Consider the following 20,709-nt stretch of genomic DNA (forward strand, 5'->3'; position numbering starts at 1 on the left):
TTTTAAAATAGCAAAAGCCTGGCTCACATCAAAGTGTACAGGTTCAAAGTCTAAAGTCCCAAGAATTCTGTTCATCTAGTAAAAATTACAGCCAAGTTAAGCTTCCAGAGGTTTGCATGTAAGCTTTCTAGTTAGGTGTGCACGCAGGAAGTGATTTTTTACTTTGCATTTCAATTGTTCTAAGGATGCTGTGAGAACTAAATACCATACCTTTAAGAAATAATTTGCAAAATGATTACAGCTATAGTATGTGTACGATAGATCCAATGCCTATGGAAAAAAATTAAGCCATGCTTATAACAGCAAAAGACGTAATTTTTTTTACCTTTCCATTTTCGTCTAAGGATGTAGTCTGAAAAAGAAAGTAAGTCCCAAAGAAAAACACTGTTCCTTCAAATGCAGCCAGAAATGTCCAGTATAGGAATGGGCCCAACTGTAGCATGGCATTTCCAGATATTTTCCTATTGAGAAATGGGAAAAAAGACAAGTTAATGAATCTCTGTAGGCTGTTTATTTAAAGATACAGTGAAACACTGACGGTGCGCATGGGGTTTGACCCTGTTTATAGAATGAAAGGAGTTCCTCCTGAGGGATTGGTAGGCTTTCATTAAAAGATCAGATGGAGACACAGGTTTGTCTTTGTGTAATCACCTCCTGTCTGAGGTGTTGGAGTAAGTTGTTATAGTGCCTCTACGTTACAATTCTGGTCACTGACAATATTAATATCATCAATAATAATAATCAGCTCATTTATTGAGTACTCATTATATGCTTATAAAAACAGGTTAAGAGTTTTATATAGTCCATTTGTGTACACACAAAAACCATGAGATAGGTATTCTTATCACTACCATTTTCAAATAATGAGCCTCAAAAAGGTGTATCATAATGGTTTCCAAACTCTGATCCACACTGGAATCACAAGGGGATCTTTATAAAGACATTGATGTCTGGCTCCCACTCTCATTCTGATTTAACTGGCATGAGGTATAACCTGGCTAACCAGGACAATTTTAAAACTTCACAAGTAGGAGTTCCCTGGTGGTCCAGTGGCTAAAACTCTGTGCTCCCAATGCAGCCGACCCAGGTTCCATCCCTGGGCAGGAAACTAGATCCCACATGCTGCAACTAAATATACTACATGCTGCAACTTAAGAGTTCTCTTGCCGCAACATAGATCTTCAATCCCACGTGCCACAACTAAGACCGAGCACAGTCAAATTAAAAAAAAAGTACAACTCCCCAGGTAATTCTAATGTGTAGTAAAGTTTGGGAACCACTAATACAGCTATATACCAGAGCTGACTTTAAATCACATGCTCTCAACCAAACAAGCTACCATGACTTTGTAACTATAATTATAAAAATACTTCTTTTAATCAAGATTTCTTTCTGGGAATTTAACCTTTCTTAAGTCTTGTGGTGCCCTTTATATCTTTAAAAAGAGTCAAATAACATGTCTGAAGCTGTACAGCCAGGCTTTGATAAATGGCGGGTAGACAGATCCAAAGTTTAACATCCGTCAAAAATAAGAGTGTTCTGGGTACAAGTCAGGATGTCAAATAAGGCTACCGATTCTAATGGGATAGAGCTACAGAAAGAAGATATAGGTCTGTGCATGGAATTCTTTAGCTTCTATTTCAAATTCCTCTTAACATGTATCAAAAAGTATGTAATCATTCAAATAGAGCACTTGTTGCCAATATTATGAAGACTGTCACTGAGCTATAATGAATAAGAAAGACCTTTGTAATGTAAGTGCAACTGATCCCTGTTCTGTTGGTATGGAGTGCTGTGGGCTTTCCTGAAAAACAGCCATTAAGCAACTTTTACCTACTAAGATGTCCAAGTGCACACAGAAATCAGCAATGGAGCTAGCTGCTGCTGCTGCTAAGTCGCTTCAGTAGTGTCTGACTCTGTGCAACCCTATAGATGGAAGCCCACCAGGCTCCTCTGTCCTTGGCATTCTCCAGGCAAGAATACTGGAGTGGGTTGCCATTTCCTTCTCTAATGCATGCATGCATGCTAAGTCACTTCAGTCACGTCTGACTCTGTGCAACCCTATGGACAGCAGCCCACTAGGCTCCTCTGTCCATGGGATTCTCCAGGCAAGAATACTGGAGTGGGTTGCCATTTGCTTCTCCACAGCAATGGTGGGGTTGCATAAAGCTATACGCCGCTATTTGCCCTAGAAAGCTGCAGGAGGAAAGAAGTAACTGCTTTCCAGAAATGAGCTCTACCCACAGCCAATAAGCCACATTCCCAAGGCAACAGGGAGCCACTGGGAAAGCAATTCTCTTAAAGAGCCTTGAAAGGCGTGCCCAGCAAATGCCAGCCAATGAGGGTTTTGAGAGTCACTGAGTAGGGTTGAGGCAGGAAGTGGTTCCTGTCTTTCCAGCCAGTCACTGGATTTACATCACGCATTGTGGGAAGAAAGGAAGCAGTGTCATGGTGTGTTGGGTTATAGCTGAAGTTTCCTAGCTGAACTCAGGTGAATGACGGACCTGCTGTAACTTAGAATGTGGTAGCTAATGTGAAGGGGGAGAAGACAATGGCACCCCACTCCAGTACTCTTGCCTGGAGAATCCCATGGACGGAGGAGCCTGGTAGGCTGCAGTCCATGGGGTCGCTGAGAGTTGGACACGACTCAGTGACTTCACTTTCACTTTTCACTTTCATGCATTGGAGAAGGAAATGGCAATCCACTCCAGTGTTCTTGCCTGGAGAATCCTGGGGACGGCAAAGCCTGGTGGGCTGCCATCTATGCCCACACAGAGTCGGACATGACTGAAGCAACTTAGCTGCAGCAGCAATGTGAAGGGAACAGGAGGCAATGAAGATGAGGGGTGCTGACCAGCAGCACAGACCTGAGCATTTCCATATAATCAGAGGCAGCAGGTGTACCGAGACCTTTCTTTCACCTTTTAAAGTGGTAGAAGACTATGCCTCTACCCTTGAAACAAGTACTACAGTTTACTTTTCAAATTTCTCTCAAAAAATATGGAAAGATCCAGTTATGTCACATTTCACATCAAAATTTTTGGTAAACGCCTGCATTGCTAAGTCCATGAAGGTGACATCTATAATATGTTACATAAGGCCACACGTCACATTAAGTGGTACAAATGTGGAGAAAGCCACGTATGAAGACTGGAGCTTCCTGTTTACAAAGGAATGCTCAGAGCAATGGAGCAATCTCCAACACAGTGACAGGCTGAGAGCAGCATCTTGTCAGGGCAGGCAGGCAGGAAGCTGCCTTTTGGGCTATGTGATAGGTATGCCCTGGCTTTCATTTCTCCATCAGATGTGGCAACTATACCCTCTATGCAAAATTGTTTAAAAATTCATGACGAGGCTTCCCTGGTGGCTCAGTGGTAAAAAATCCACCTGCCAATCCAGTAGACATGGGTTTGATCCCTGATCCAGGAAGATTCAGGAACAGCTAAGCCCATGAGCCACAACTATTGAGCCTATGCTCCCTAAGAGAAGCCACCTCAATGAGAAGCCCATGCATACCACAACTAGAGAGTAGCCCCTGCTTGCTACAACTACTGAAAGTCCCGCATGTATCAATGAACACCTAGCACAGCCATAAATAAATAAAAGAATAATAAAAACTCATGATCTATACCCATGTGTCGTTACTAAAACTTCATAGAAACCCTTACAAGAATTTGTACTCAATAGCTTGCTTCAAGTTTACAACATTCTTAATGTGCAAAAGTGCTCAGCATAGCCCTGAAGTTATGTGGAGAAGGGTGTTATTAATAGAACAGTAAGATTATATAGCTACCATCTATTGAAAATTTTGGCATGGCAACCCACTCCAGTATTCTTGCCTGAAGAATACTCATGGATATAGGAGCCTGGTGGGCTATAGTCCATGGGGTCACAAAAAGTAGGATAGGACTGAGCGACTAAGCACATTGAAAATTTACTATGTGCACCACTGTGGGCTTCCCTGGTGGCTCAGTGGTAATAAATCTGCCTGCAATGCAGTAGACTTGGGTTTGATCCCTGGGTCAGGAAGATCCCCTGGAGGAGGGCATGGCAATCCACGCCAGTATTCTTGCCTGGGGAATCCCATGGACACAGGTGCCTGGTGGATTAGAGTCCATGGGGTCACAAAGAGTCAGACATGACTGACAGACTGAGCACATGCATGCAGGCACCACTGTAAGTTTTTCCATGTAGTCACTCATTTAATCCTCCCCCAAGCACTGTGATTAGATCTGTTGTTACTGAAGAGGAAACTAAGGCCCATCTCAGTGAAGTGACTTTGGCAAGGGCAGAGCTGAGATTAGGGCATAGGCAAGGCTACAGCTCTTGGTGGCGCTGAACAGGAGGCATTCTGCTCCCCACCACCCAAATCCCTCTTCCACCAGAGTCATTGCACTACTGGTCTTCACTTTAGTTGTTGTCTGAAGACAGAACACTGCTGCTCAAGATTTGAAAACCACCAGCCTGTGGAAAAGAGCACAGGCCTGGTCATCAGGAGGAGGGAAATCGGATCTTGCCCTGGCCTCTCATTATACCCTCTATCCTTAGGCAAATCGTTTCTGGGCCTTGAGTCTTCATTTATTTAAACAAGAGGGTATGAGAGCTCATGCTCTGGAAGATGTCTACCAAGGGTGCTATGATTCTTCTGTTAATCAAACTATACCCTTTGCAAGAAATACCAGAGCAGAACTCATTACCGCCATGAGGAAGCAATCAGCAAATACCAGATTGGGGGAAACTCTACAAGGTAAATGATCAGGTTTCATTAACAAATAAATTGTCAAAATAACCTACAGATTAAGAGAGTCTCAGAAGCCTATTTACCAATTGCAGTATACGGGTCTTATATACAGTTTCAAATAAGCATGCTATAAGACATGAATCAACTGGAAAAACCTGAGCATTGACTGGATATTTGACGATATAATGAACTTGTTAAATTTTTAGGTATGGTTCAGTTCAGTTCAGTTGCTCAGTCATGTCCAACTCTTTGTGATCCCATGAATCGCAGCACGCCAGGCCTCCCTGTCCATCACCAACTCCCAGAGTTTACCCAAATGTCCATCGAGTCAGTGATGCCATCCAGCCATCTCATCCTCTGTCGTCCCCTTCTCCTCCTGCCCCCAATCCTTCCTAGCATCAGTCTTTTCCAATGAGTCAACTCTTCACATGAGGTGGCCAAAGTACTGGAGTTTCAGCTTTAGCATCATTCCTTCCAAAGAGATCCCAGGGCTGATCTCCTTCAGAATGGACTGGTTGGATCTCCTTGCAGTCCAAGAGATTGAAGCCAGGTCTCCTGCATTGTAGGCAGACGCTTTACCGTCTGAACCACCAGGGAAGGTATTAGGTATGGTAGTGTACTGAAATAACTATTTTATATAATGATTGATATTTGCTTTAAAATAAGTCCTTGATGGAGAAGACAAGGTTATTAATGAAGTAGGATTGGCCATGAGTTGATATTCAAGCGGAGTGGTGAGGACAGGGAAGTTCACTATATAAATAGTATTGTTGCTACTTCTGGGATGTTTTAAATTTTTCATAATAAACATTTTTAAAATGAGAACAAATTTTATAACTCTGGTTAAGTCTAACAATTCTTAATTGTGAGTTTTATGAGTCATACATCTTCACTTTGCACAAATTAACCTTACTCAACTCTCTCTATTGCAGTTGCTACCCACTATTCAATAATGCTTACAATCTGCAGTAAATTAACATCTTTATCCTTAGCTGTAGGCTTCACTTACAAAAATCCAATTTAATCAAAGGTTAAGGAACTGGGGCTAGTGCCAAGTACCCATCCAAGAGAAAAACAACTATTTCCAACTAACACAACATGAATATAAAGGCTTGATGAGTTAATTGTTTTCTTCAACAATGCCATTTTAGAATGGGAGCTAACAAGGCAGGGAAGCTATGTTTCAGGGACAGTTTACAAAAGAAAGCCTAACATAACATCGTCAGTTCAATCTATTATATTTTTGGGTGGCCCTTTTTGGGGTGAAGGAGTTGTTCAGTTGCTAAGCCGTGTCTAACTCTTTGTGACTGCATAGACTGCAGCATGCTTCCCTGTCCTTCACTATCTCCTGGAGTTTGCCCAAACTTATGTCCATTGAGTCGGTGATGCCATCCAACCATCTCCTCCTCTGTCCTCCCCTTCTCCTCCTGCCCTCAATCTTTCCCAGCATCAGGGTCTTTTCCAATGAGTCAGCTCTTCACATCAGGTGGCAGGTGAGGTGGTAGGTAGTTAAAACTAGTGTGTCTTCATCTAAGATTCTAGAACTCTATGACAATGTAGGCAAAGTTTTAGGAACTACTGATTCTGAACTAAATAATTTCACCCATCCAAGTATAAGACATATACCTAGGACAAGTCATTTTCCAACTGGATGATTTAGTTTAAGTAGCTAAAAATTCAGAATAGAACCACGTAATCAAACCAGGAGGGAAGTTCTGTGTCCTTCTGACCTGCAGATAAAATGAAACCCACAACTTTGAATGTCTGAGGGGATTTTACCTTACATATGTTCAACTTACATGTACAATCGGGGATCTGAGGTCAATGTGTCAATATTGATGTGCTGTTCCAGTAGACTGTAGGCCAGGATGGGCAAGGATGTGAAGCAGATATTGTACATTGTAAGGTAAGCAGCATCATACAGTGGCTGTAATGACAAACCACAAAAGAGAAATAAACGTACTGGAACAATCATCTGCCAGAGGATATTAAACTGTCTAGAAAAATCACAAGCTAAAACAAGACAGTTTCCTTTCATACTTTGTGTGACTGCACAAAAATGTTTTGTAAATAAGGTCACTCTGATGAGTACAGAAAAGAAACTAACATATTGTAATACATCATATTAATATATCTCCCTTTAAAAATAGGCTCTTATTCAGAATGTTTACATGCTATAAACTATTTCTAACAGATACTAACCAAGAACTTTTCAAAAAATTTTCAGTGAATGAAGACCAATTAAGTATAAGAGAGGAACTCCTTAGGAAAACTAAATATAAGCAGTGGGCAGCCCATGCCACAGTTTTTTGGGTTAATATTTTACATGCTTTTAAATACCACTATGACCTTTTCTGGACTGTATTTATAATATTGAATGTGGCCATTTAGTAAGAATTAAATAAATATATTCACAAAAATCAAAGCTAAATATATTCATATGATCATGATTCTTTCTTGCTCTAAATTCCATAGGCTCCAGATCAAACTTCCTGCTGGTTGTCCCATAGGACAACCTGCAATTCACAATGTCTAAAAGCAAACTCATTCCCTTTAAATCTGATTCCTCCCATGTTCCCTACTTCAGTAAGTGGCCCCACAATGTTTGCAACCCTAGTATATACCTTTGGTGTCTGGTACTGCTTACTTGCTCAAGACATTTTTTTGATTTGAGTGATTCTCTTTCTACTTCATTGGCCATTCCTTCTCAGGCTCCTCTTCCTCCTGAGCCCTCTGTGTTGGCGTGTTCCAGCACTCCAAGTCTGGAACTTTATACTAGTTCTCTAGCTGATCTCATATAGTCCTGTGGTTTTAATACAACCCATTCACTGAAAATTCCTGTATGTAGCCCAGACTTGTTTCATATGACCAACAGCCCACTCAATACTTCCTTCTAAGTGTCTAGTATCTTTCAAACTTATGTCCAGGACTGAATTCCTGACTTGTCTCACCTGAAATCTGTTTCTCTTGAAGTCTTCCTCGTCTCTGGAAAGGGCAACTAAATCTTTTTGATCAGCCAGAACTGAAATCTTGTATTTACCCTTGACTCTTCTCTTTTTCACAATCCCTATCCAGTCTATGAAGAAGTGTTTACTGGCTCCACTTTTAAATATATTCAGAACTACATTACTTCTTAGCCCCTCCACTCTGACCATCTTGCAAGCCTTTAGTTGATCTCCCTGCTTCTTTTCCCTTTGACCTGTAGCCTACTCTCAACAAAACCACCTGAGCAGCTCTACTAGAAAATAAGTGAAATCAAATAACTGTTTTGTTCAAACTCTCCAGTGGATTCCTTTATCTCTAAAAGTAAAGAAGTTTCTATAATGGTGGGGCTGTAAAGTCCCCCTTGATTTGGCTTCTCTTTACCTGTCTGTCACCTTCTCAGTCAGACCAATCTTGATTTAACGTGCCACGTCCTCTCTTGAACACATTTCCTCCACCCTGTTTTTTCCCTCTTATAGTACTAATCACCTTTTAATTTACATGATAAATTTATTATGTTTACTCTATCTCTCTTCATACTAGAATTTAAGCTCTGTGTGCCCAGGGATTTTTACTTATTTTATTGATAGCTGTAGCTTATGAAAAAGCAAAGCAGCCCCTGACATCCAAGAGTTGGCCTAGCACTCACAGCTAGGCACTGGTACTCTGTAGAACACAAACAATTTCACAAAACAGCAACATCAAACAAGGCCACTGTGACTGTGATGGATGGAGACAAAAACATGACCACTCCATAACCACTTCTGAACACAGACACAATATAAACATTGTCCAGATCACAATAATGACCAACATCTATGTTCTGGCTAATCTGGGTGACTACTACTTCTTGACCAATGACATGTTAGCTTCCTGGACAAGATTTACTAACATGGCCAGTCATAAAATTAATCCCATTTGCTAACAGCAGCCAGCAAGGCCCTACTATTTCTTAAACCCTTCCCCAAATCACCTAACTCAAGCCCAAATCTTACAAGACTTTTCTGACACTCTCTTTCTAAGAGGCTCCACTGTTCCTCATGGTATACATTCTTTCTGTTGCATTGACTAATAAACCTAGTTTGATGAACTGCAAGTGTTCTCCTGGCTTTGACAATCTTGAATTCCTAGAAAAGAACTTGGCTTACAGGAAGCATTGAACAAAAACTGGATGAATGACTAGAGATTGGAAGCTATAACGTATTTGTATAGGACTGATCTGACATTATAAATATTCCTTTATTGAAAAAATATTAAGGTGTTTATAATGAACCTTGTTGTGATGAAAATATTTACTGAGTTCAGTAGTTTCTACACAGTGCTACATGGGGAAAAAATATTTACTGAGTGTTTACCAAGTGTGAAATACTGAGAACAGAGAAGATTCATGCCCTGTCTGCAAGGAGTTCAAATTCTAGAGGGGGAGGCAATTGCTTCTTGGCCTTTCAGCTAAGATCAAGTGTAGAGGGGGAGGCAGTGTGGTGACTGTATAGCGAGCTGGGAGAGCCTAGAGGAGGGGACCAAACTTCTTGCCTGCAGCAGACACAAAGCAAGAGATAATGTATGCAACTTTTTCAATAAGCTTAAAAACATGTTCTACATGTAAGATGGAGACAAAATGTGGTCCACTGGAGAAGGGAATGGTGAACCACTTCACTATTCTAGCCTTGAGAACCCTATGAACAGTATGAAAAGGCAAAAAGATAGGACACTAAAAGAGGAACTCCCCAGGTCGGTAGGTGCCCAATATGCTACTGGATATCAGTGGAGAAGTAACTCCAGAAAGAATGAAGGGACGAAGCCAAAGCAAAAACAATACCCAGCTGTGGATGTGACTGGTGACAGAAGCAAGGTCAGATGCTGTAAAGAACAATATTGCATAGGGACCCAGAATGTTAGGTCCATGAATCAAGGCAGATTGGAAGTGGTCAAACAGGAGGTGGCAAGAGTGAATGTTGACATTTTAGGAATCAGCGAACTAAAATGGACTGGAATGGGTGAATTTAACTCAGATGACCATTATATCTACTACTGCAGGCAGGAATCCCTTAGAAGAAATGGAGTAGCCATTATAGTCAACAAGAGAGTCCAAAATGCAATACTTGGATGCAATCTCAAAAACGACAGAATGATCTCTGTTCATTTCCAAGGCAAACCATTCAATATCACAGTAATCCAAGTCTATGCCCCAACCAGTAATGCTGAAGAAGCTGAAGTTGAACGGCTCTATGAAGACCTACAAGATCTTTTAGAACTAACACCCCCAAAAGATGTCCTTTTCATTACAGGGGACTGGAATGCAAAAGTAGGGAGTAAGGAAACACCTGGAGTTACAGGCAAATTTGGCCGTGGAGTACAAAATGAAGCAGGGCAAAGGCTAATAGAGTTTTCCCAAGAGAACACACTGGTCATAGCAAACACTCTCTTCCAACAACACAAGAGAAGACTCTACACATGGACATCACCAGATGGCCAACACCAAAATCAGACTGATTGTATTCTCTGCAGCCAAAGATGGAGAAGCTCTATACAGTCAGCAAAAACAAGACCGGGAGCTGACTGTGGCTCAGATCATAAACTCCTTATTGCCAAATTCAGACTTAAACTGAAGAAAGTGGGGAAAACCACTAGACCATTCAGGTATGACCTAAATCAAATCCCTTATGATTATACAGTGGAAGTAAGAAATAGATTTCAGGGATTAGATCTGATAGACAGAATACCTGATGAACTGTGGATGGAGGTTCGTGACACTGCACAGGAGACAGGGAGGAAGACCATTTTCAAGAAAAAAAAATGCAAAAGAGCAAAATGGCTGTCTGAGGAGGGCTTACAAATAGCTGTGAAAAGAAGAGAAGCGAAAAGCAAAGGAGAAAAGGAAAGATACACTCATTTGAATGGAGAGTTCCAAAGAATAGCAAGGAGAGATAAGAAAGCCTTCCTCAGTGATAAGTGCAAAGAAACAGAAGAAAACAATAGAATGGGAGAGACTAGAGATCTCTTCAAGAAAACTAGAGATACCAAGGGAACATTTCATGCAAAGATGGCCTCAATAAAGGACAGAAATGGTATGGACCTAACAGAAGCAGAAGATATCAAGAAGAGGTGGCAAGAATACACAGAAGAACTGTACAAAAAAGATCTTCATGACCCAGATAATCACGATGATGTGATCATTCACCTAGAGCGAGACATCCTGGAATGTGAAGTCAAGTAGGGCTTAGGAAGCATCACTACAAACAAAGCTAATGGAGGTGATGGAATTCCAGTTGAGCTTTTTCAAGTTCTAAAAGTTGATGCTGTGAAAGTACTACACGCAATATGCCCACAAATTTGGAAAACTCAACAGTAGCCATGGGTCTGGAAAAGGTCAGTTTTCATTGCAATCCCAAAGAAAGGCAACGCCAAAGAATGCTCAAACTACTGCACAATTCCACTCATCTCACATGCTAGCAAAATAATGCTCAAAATTCTCCAAGCCAGGCTTCAAAAATACGTGAACGGTGAACTTCCAGACATTCAAGCTGGTTTTAGAAAAGGCAGAGGAACCAGAGATGAAACTGCCAACATGAGCTGGATCATCGAAAAAGCAAGAGAGTTCCAGAAAAACATCTATTCCTGCTTTATTGACTATGCCAAAGCCATTGACTATGTGGATCACAACGAATTGTGGAAAATTCTGAAAGAGACAGGAATAGCAGACCACCTGACTTGCCTCTTGAGAAATCTGTATGCAGGTCAGCAAGCAACAGTTAGAACTGGACATGGAACAACAGACTGGTTCCAAATAGGAAAAGGAGTACATCAAGGCTGTATATTGCCATCCTGCCTATTTAACTTATATGCAGAGTACATCATGAGAAATGCTGAGCTGGAAGAAACACAAGCTGGAATCAAGATTGCTGGGAGAAATATCAATAACCTCAGATATGCAGATGACACCACCCTTATGGCAGAAAGTGAAGAGGAACTAAAAAGCCTCTTGATGAAAGTGAAAGAGGAGAGTGAAAAAGTTGGCTTAAAGCTCAACATTCAGAAAACGAAGATCATGGCATCTGGTCCCATCACTTCATGGGAAATAGATGGGGAAACAGTGGAAACAGTGTCAGACTTTATTTTTTGGGGCTCCAAAATCACTGCAGATGGTGACTGCAGCCATGAAATTAAAAGAGACTTACTCCTTGGAAGGAAAGTTATGACCAACCTAGACAGCATATTGAAAAGCAGAGACATTACTTTGCCCACAAAGGTCCGTCTAGTCAAGGCTATAGTTTTCCCAGTGGTCATGTATGGATGTGAGAGTTGGACTGTAAAGAAAGCTGAGCACCAAAGAATTGATGCTTTTGAACTGTGGTGTTGGAGAAGACTCTTGAGAGTCCCTTGGACTGCAAGGAGATCCAACCAGTCCCTCCTAAAGAAGATCAGTCCTGGGTGTTCATTGGAAGGACTGATGTTGAAGCTGAAACTCCAATACTTTGGCTACTTTTTGCGACGAACTAACTCATTTGAAAAGACCCTGATGCTGGGATAGATCGAGGGAAGGCAGAGAAGGGGACGACAGAGGATGCGATGGTTGGATGGCATTACCAACTCAATGCATTACCAACTCAATGGACATGAGTTTGGGTAAACTCGGGGAGTTGGTGATGGACAGGGAGGCCTGGCATGCTGCATCCATGGGGTTGCAAAGAGTCGGACACGACTGAGCAACTGAACTGAACTGAACATGGAAGATAGAGATACTTTCCACACACAAAGATTTAAGTTCAGCAAAATATATTACTGAACTAAAAAGTACCCCTCAAAGGTGTTAGATTTCTTTTAGTTTTCAAGGGAGACGACCAGTCTGTTGGCACACTGCACTACATTCTCATTGAAAACCATCCATTCCATTTCTTGGCTTATGAGAAATTGAAAGAAAAAAAAAAAACCCAGATTGACTGGTGTCTAATTTAGTCTTGAATTTTATTTAAACAAAAGGAGCATCAATCTACTTTTGTTCTACTATGGTACTTTGAGTGTATATGAGAGATAATTATAATTTTTAGATGCATAATCAGAGGAGACAGAAAAGTCCTCAAAACAAACAACAGGTTTAGTTGACAATACTGTTGTTGTGAAACTGTTATGAATGGTATCTTTTCATGAAGAAAAAAAACCAGTCTATTCCAGCTTTACTAAACGAAGAGTTGATTTTTGTTTAAATAATCTGCATCCTGGTGCCATTTCTACCTGCTCCATAGCTCATATCTAAGTTCCTGGGTTGCAGACAACACCTGAAGTAGACCTAAACTGAAAAAGGCTGACTAACCTGTATGTATTCCACCAGTGAAGTTGCTTTCTCGTGTCTGACTCTTTGTGACCCCGTGGGCTGTAAGCCTACCAGGCTCTTCCTCCATCCATGGAATTTTCCAGGTAAGAGTCCTGGAGTGGGTTGCCATTTCCTTGTCCAGGAAGATAGTCCCGACCCAGGGATCAAACCCAGGTCTCTCGCATTGCAGGCACACGCTTTACCGTCTGAGCCAGGTATTTGCAATAACAGTCTATGCATTCAGCAGCAGCACAAGGCCACAGTGAAAATGAAAGCTATGAACATCACTAACCTCAGATATGTTAGTCATTCGGTCATGTCTGACTCTTTGCGACCCCATGGACTGTAGACCACCAGGCTCCTCTGTCCGTGGGATTTTCCAGACAAGAATACTGGAGTGGGTTGCCATTCCTTTCTCCAGGGGATCTTCCTAACCCGGGGGTTGAACCCGAGTCTCCTGCATTGCAGGTGGATCCTTTACCGTCTGAGCCACCAAGAGACCTTCCTTTTATCTGGTAAACTTTTTCTAAGATGTCTGCCTAGGTTCTTCCCTCATTTCCTCCAAATCTTTGCCCAAATGTCACCTCATCAGAGAAAACTTCCCAGATCAGGTTGTCTAAAAAAGCAGCTCTCTTCCTCAGTCAATAAATCCCCTATTCACTTATTGTTTGTTTTTTTTTTTTTTCTTTTTTTTTCCTTCAGAGGATGTATCAAGTACCCAGCATAATATGTTTGATTGCTGACTGTCTCTCTGCCTATCACTCACTGTACTGCAAGCTCCATGGGGTAAGAACTATGATCACTGTTACATTCCCAATACTTAACAGGGCAGACAGTAGGCACTCAAAAAGTATTTGTTAAATGAATTCACATACCAGTTGAGCAACTAAGGAAGGCAAACATCAACTCCTATGAGAACCTTAAGCAGACCCCTGACAGCCCAGGGTTTCAAAAACCCAGGGTTTCCTTTCTTTCTTCATACAATTTTTGTTTGGTCAACATGGTTTTAAAAGCCAGCTTCCCTGTATCAGTTTGCTTCAAAATTTCAAAGTCTTTTTAAAACTTGCATTCATCATCCATGAAGTGAAGAATTACAAATATTTTGATCAATAGCAATCTGAATGTTCAAGAAAAGTATAACTATCAGAATTTTAAAAACTGTTACCAATGCTGTTACTTGCTAATACAAGAAGGCCGATGGCACTTACTGCAGCCAGTAGATAACTAATTCATAAATTGATCAGCTTAGCAGGCATCATGGGGCTGATGACATGGAACTGATATAAGAGACAGCATACCATATAGCAAAGAGGCAAGTTTAAGAGAAAGATAGCAGTCACTTCCCATTGGAAAGAATACATTCTCTAAAAATACTGCCAAGAAATTAGGGGAAAAATCACTTCCTATCATGAGGAATGGAGCAGGCCTTGAAATACAGAAACTCAGTTTCTAATACCTATGATGATGTTACCAGAAGCTCAGTTTGGTAAAAATCACTGAATTGCTCATAGGTAAACTACAAAATTTCTGAGTCATTGAGCATTATAGCTCCCTTGGTTAGCTATACTTCCACTAGAAGCAATGCAAAATGTATTTCAGCTGTTAAAAGAAACCTACAAATGTGCCTGCTCATCCAACCACTTACATATCAAGTCAACATATAGCACATTCTGTATGCGAAAAACGTTCAGAAAACTACAGAGGGCTACAAGTATAGAATTCTTTAACTAATCCAAGGCTTTATCCAGGAATTACTGCTTATTGGCTAGCTTAAACATCAGTGTTTTTTTTCTAGAAAATCAACTTGAGAAAATGTAAAGATAAAAAATTTTATTTGATGAAATATAAATATAGTATAACATTTTAAAGTTATTGGAAAACATTATATACACTGACAAAAACATTTTTTTAATGGATCTCAATTCTAATAGGATGTACCAAATAACTTTCAAAAAGAAAATAACAATAAGACCATTACTGAAGCAAAGACATAAAATTTTGCTATTGGTCAAAAACCAGGCCAAGAAGATCAACTGTTGAACCAAGAGGGAAAAAAATCCTTTTATTTTGGATATACCTCTTTAAGTCTCTACAATCCAGTACACAAAAGGTAATTTATTAACAGCAAGTATAAACTACATTACAACAAATACCTAGGGAAACCAACCTGCTGTGAGAATCCACAGAAGAACTGGTACAAAAATTGTGGCAAAATGAAACAAAGGTTCTGGAAAAAAAATGAAGAAAAGGTTTAATATGTTTCACTCCATCAACTTTTTGAAACTAAAACAGGAAACTGTACTCAATAGTATAGGCAGTCCTAAATGCTTCTAATGTCACAATGCAATAAGCTTCTACTCCTGAGTTGTAAGGAAACAATTCAAAACAATAGATTACATTCATATTGATATCAACTTCTGCTCTTCCCAGGCAGAAGATAACCTCACTTACTTTATGAGATCCTCTTGCTGTTCTAGAGAAGAAATGAGCTCATATAATATAAACACCTAATGGTACTGCACCTTAAATGCCAACTGGGTTTGTAAAATCATCACAAAGTAGACTGACATAAAGCTCTAAGTGTATATTTTAAAGTCTGTTAATGCCAATAAATAGTCAGGAAATTATTATAGTATATATTGACACAAACAAGTATCAACTAATGGTTTATTGCCTTTGTTACTGCCTCATTAAACAACCAACTATTATTATTGATCATCTGCTACAAGTAAAGATGACACTGTGTGATACAAAAAAACAAAACCTCTCATTTCTAAGCGAGTTATCACTTAACTGAGAGAATATGAAAAACTGATTAAAAAAATACAAGCTGAGAATGCATAAGGCAGTAAAAGCCACCAGGTGAGAGGATAAGTACTAAAATTAATGTCTTCAGGCAAAACTACCAGCACTAATGTTTTCAAATGACTGCTGTCCTTCAATATAGGCTTTGACTGTATTTGAACACTGCTGTCACTTGCTCACGTGTCTCTGGATTTCTCTTTGGGCAGCCCCTTCAATAGTCCATTTTTGAGCCACGTCAAAAAACCATCTCTTTCCTTCTGTCACACGTTCTCACTTAGCTAATTTCCCATTCTGCGAGACTTGAGGCTGTTTTTAAAAATCCAGTGGATCCTTTGCCGCAGCTGAGGATATTTAGGTAAATACACTGCAGGCTGTGGAGGACATTTCTAAAGAAAAATGCTACACATCTTTTGAATAAGTTCTACAGCACCAGAGTGTCAGAGCTCCCAAGGTCATCATCTGGAAGGGCAACACTCATTTGTATGGATCAATTCTGGCAGAATGCAATATACTTTCGGTCGCCTTTCTACAGTACTTTATGTATATAAAAGAAGTGCTCTGAGAAAGAGACAGTGCTAGGTGTGGATTATGGGGGTGCTTTGTGGGAAGGGGAGGTTTGACTCTCCCATAAGAGCAACAGTTCCATGAAAACAAGGACTTTGCCTGTCTTATTTCATTATGAATTCTCAAGGGCCTGAAATAATGCTAGGCACATGGTAACACATTCAAGCATATTTGTTGACTGAATGAAAAAAGAAGTCAGACTTTGAACTAGGTGTTAAAGATGAATACGATATGGTGATAGCAGGAACCAAGGCAAGACCATATGTATTTTAAACATATCATGTAGCACAGGGTGGGGTGCCTTAAAAGCCAGACTAATTCTTAGACAAAGGATTGTGAAGTTTCTGGAGGACAAGTTGAAAAGTGGCATTTTCTAAACATTAACCCGGCTGAATTATGTAACCGAGTGGAGAAACAGAAAGCAGGAAGACCTGTCACTGCAGGGTAATAACAACTGGAAGATGCAAAGGCAAGATAAGAGGAAGGAAGGCATCTTAGCTCAGCCAGAGTGGGCAAACATATTAGAGATCATCTTGGGACGAAAGGCAGCATAAGAAGGGAATTATGCTAAGTCAGTAACTAAGGTAACAATGGGCACAGAGATTCTAATGAAGACAGAGGGTTTCTGCATAAATAATCCGCTAAATTGAGAACAGGGATATGTAACCTACTGATCACTGGTAAACATTAGCCATCTTAATACTTGTTTTGTTTTTCTTAACAGAGTGCTCCTTCCATCTGGTGGCAGTTGCTTGAATTGCAGGCCAAATTCTTAAAGAGGCAAACAAGCTTCTGGAACAGGGTCAGAATGCTAGGCAGATATGTATGGCCAAAGCTTCATGGGCTCCCCTTCAAGGGGGAGGTAAGAGAGAATAACCATCCGTCCCCACATGAGGCTGTTAAGTTACTGAGTCCAAGGCCCCATAGACTCTATATAAATAGCATAACCACACCAAAATGGCGGAAAAGGAAAAAAAAAAAGTAACTTTGGAAACAGTATTTTGACTACATACTCTAAGGCTAAAGAAATAAAGACAGAAGTGCGCACACACATATTTAAGTTAGTCAGGCTTGTTTCTCACAGGAATATATGAGTTAGCAATTCTGGAACTACTTTTAAGTATAAACTTGAGGATTTAGCAAATAAATAAATAATGCAAATGAGAACCAGGTTTCTCACTGCTGAAGAAAGGAGATACTAATATGGAAAAGGGAAAGGTCAGATAGAATGAACCTTGTGTTGGCTTTAATCAAAGGTATCCATACAAACTGAGTTCAAGTATTGAGTTTATATGGATACCAATGACAATGAGCACAACGAGCACCAGATCTAGATTTCTAAATATCATTTGTTTAAAAAAAAAAAAAAATAGGACCAGGGATCCTTGGAGAAAAGTGTGAATCCAGGGCTGGAGAAGGAAAAAATACAAGAGGCGCCTAGAACATCATGTGGTACCAGAAAACAAACAAGACTTAAAAAAAGGTGATGTTCAGGGATGGGTATACTCAATGGGTATAAAGTTTTAGTAAGTTCTAGAGATCTGCTATACTTAACAGGACTGTATTCTTCCACTTAATAATCTGTTAAGGAGATAGAGCTCTTGTTACACGTCATCACAATAAAATAAAAAGTAAATGATGGGGACGTGGTGAAAGGATGTGGGCACCAAGTCTGTGATAATCTGAGTAACAATGAATGATGGTAATGAATTTCAACACAGAATAAAGTATCTGGTTTAGTGGGAGAGTTCTCTTTTCAAACAAAATTACAGAAGCAAAACAGGTGTCCTGAGACCCTCAAAACACCATCTGAATCAATGTATCAAAGTTGACATTATCATGAATGGGACATCCTGATAACACATCCTCCTGATATGATGCCCTCAGCAGGTTGCAATAACGCTTCTGTGGTAATTGTGCCCAAACTTGAATCTAATAACAGGCAAATATTAGACAAACCCAAATTGAGGGACATTCAACTAACTAAATGGCCAGCATTCTTCAAACATGTTAAGATCATAAAGACAAAAAAGACAGGAACTATCCCAGGTTAAAGAAGACTAAGGAGATCAGGATCCTTAAATGCAGGCATGAGTCTGAAATGGACCACAAAACAAATATCTGTGGGACCATTAGCAAAATTCCAATACAGTATATAGACTAGTTAATAATGTGCTAATTAATATCAATTTATTGATCTTGGTAACTATGCTGTGTGTTATCTAAGGTGCTAACAGTTGGCAAAGCTGAGCAGAGAGTATACGAGATTTCACTAATTTTGCAACTTTTAAAAAGTATGAAATTATCTCAAAATGAAAACTGAAAAAACTTCAAAAAAATAAACAGAACAGAATATAGGATAAGAGATCAAGTTCTGGTACACGGTTAAAACAGGTAAATCTAACGTATATGTTGCATAAATTATATCTAAATTTATATATTATATATCATTTATATTACTATATATCATACAGTAATGTCAATAGGATAAGTCATTGTTTGGTACAAGGGTGGAGAAGATTGGAAAAGCACAAGAGAACTTTCTGGGGTGATAGAGATGGTCAATATTTGATTCTGGTGGTAGTTACATGGGCGCAAACATTTGTCAAAATCAAGCTATTAACATTTAATGGGTACACTGTACTGTATTTAAACTATACTTTAAGAAAGTTTACTTAAAATTTTTCATCTCAAATCTCTTTCATTAAAAGGAATTTCTGGTTTCTGATTCATTAAATAGAACACCTCTGTTTTACTGACCACCAATTTCAGGGCTAAGACACTAAAAGAAATATGAAAAAAAGAACAACAAAAAAAACCCTACAACCAAGCTAAGTCAATGCTGTGTTAAACGCTCATAAATTACAAATATTTTATCACATACCTTATAGAAGAAATACTGGACAAGGTGTGCGATTCTCACATAATATAGATGTCCATGAGCCAACAGCAGTTTCTTTAAATGTTTAAACTTTGGGACCGCATAATCGCTATTCCTGGATGCTTGGCGACCTTCTTTGCCTTTAATACCTAAAATAAGACAATCTCTATAGGGTATTTTTATAGAGTAAGTAATCACCTCATCTGTTACTTCCATGTTTTTCTTGCTTACAAGTACAGTTCAATTGAATAGTTTAGCTTTGTTTTCTTAAGCAAAAAGTGCTTTTATCGGTGAGATTTATCAATAAAAAGTAAAATTGTTTAATTGGCAATTACCTATTTATAACAAAATATAAAACAATTAATGAAATCATTATTTTAATCATGATAAGGCAAAAATTATACTGAGGAAAAAATTTAATCTGAAAAATATCTTGAAGGTACTTGGTTAGTGATTAATTATACATGGCACCAGACTAGGTGCTATATTAAAGCAACTCAGAGACCTGGGGTTTATGGTTTAAGAGCTCAAAACTGAAGAGTTGTAATGAGATGGTTAAGTCCTCATACCAAATGATACTCTGAGCAGTGGTTAGCTAACACTTAGTCCTGTCCAAAATGTCCATAAACCAGCTGATTCACACCAAAGATCCTTGAAATTTGCTCTTGCCCAAAATGCCCATGAGCATACTCGGTCCACACCAAATAGTTCTGGACAGCACCAAATTTCAAGGGGGCTTCTCAGGCGGCTCTGTGGTAAAGAATCCACCTGCCAATACAGGAGATGCGGGTTCAATCCCTGGAGGGAAGTGGAGTTCCCCTGGAGGAGGGCATGGCAACTCACTCCAGTATTCTTGCCTGGAGAATCCCATGGACAAAGTAGCCTGGCAGGCTACGGTCTATAGGGTCACAAAAGAGTCAGACACGACTTAGGGACTAAACAACAGAATTTCAAGGACCTTTTGGCGTGGACAAAATGCACTATGGACATTTTAGACAAGATCAAATGTCCTGCAAGGCTGAGTAGCAGCCTATGCTCAAGTTTGAGCCCATGAGCTCAAGTGGCTTCAGGCCATTTCTGGTCAGTAGCCCATGAGTCGAACTAGAGTTCCACAGTAAATAGGGTTACTTCCAAATGGAAAGAATTTGGGAATCCAAACTGCTTTACAATCATCTCCAAAATACTAATAATGCTATTATTTCTCCCCCTCCAAAAAAATGCTGGGGTGTTAGGATCGCTGCCTCCCAGAAACCTAACAGGGGGCAAAATGGTGAAGTCGTAGATAAGCTGTTGTTGCATGCCAACATGTAAATTCACCACTACAGCCCAAACGACCATGCATAGATATCAGCATGAGGAAAATTAGCCAGCCAGTTATCATTTCTGAGTTCCAAGCAGTTAAGGACCTCAAAAGATACAGTGTAG

At 39.8% G+C, this 20,709-nt stretch overlaps 1 protein-coding gene across 1 annotated transcript in view; it reads right to left on the minus strand.

Moving 5' to 3' along the window:
* ATP11C (ATPase phospholipid transporting 11C) overlaps window positions 1-20,709 on the minus strand; it is a 101,903-nt gene that overhangs the window by 18,755 nt on the left and 62,439 nt on the right. The window contains exons 22-25 of the mRNA XM_052663256.1: window positions 19,288-19,433; window positions 15,202-15,261; window positions 6,541-6,668; window positions 326-461 (exon numbers count right to left, since the gene is read on the minus strand). Of these exons, the coding sequence (XP_052519216.1) occupies window positions 326-461; window positions 6,541-6,668; window positions 15,202-15,261; window positions 19,288-19,433 (470 nt within the window). The remainder of the gene's footprint in view (window positions 1-325; window positions 462-6,540; window positions 6,669-15,201; window positions 15,262-19,287; window positions 19,434-20,709) is intronic.

The sequence above is a fragment of the Budorcas taxicolor genome, chromosome X (genome assembly GCF_023091745.1).
Source record: "Budorcas taxicolor isolate Tak-1 chromosome X, Takin1.1, whole genome shotgun sequence".
NCBI lineage: Eukaryota > Metazoa > Chordata > Mammalia > Artiodactyla > Bovidae > Budorcas > Budorcas taxicolor.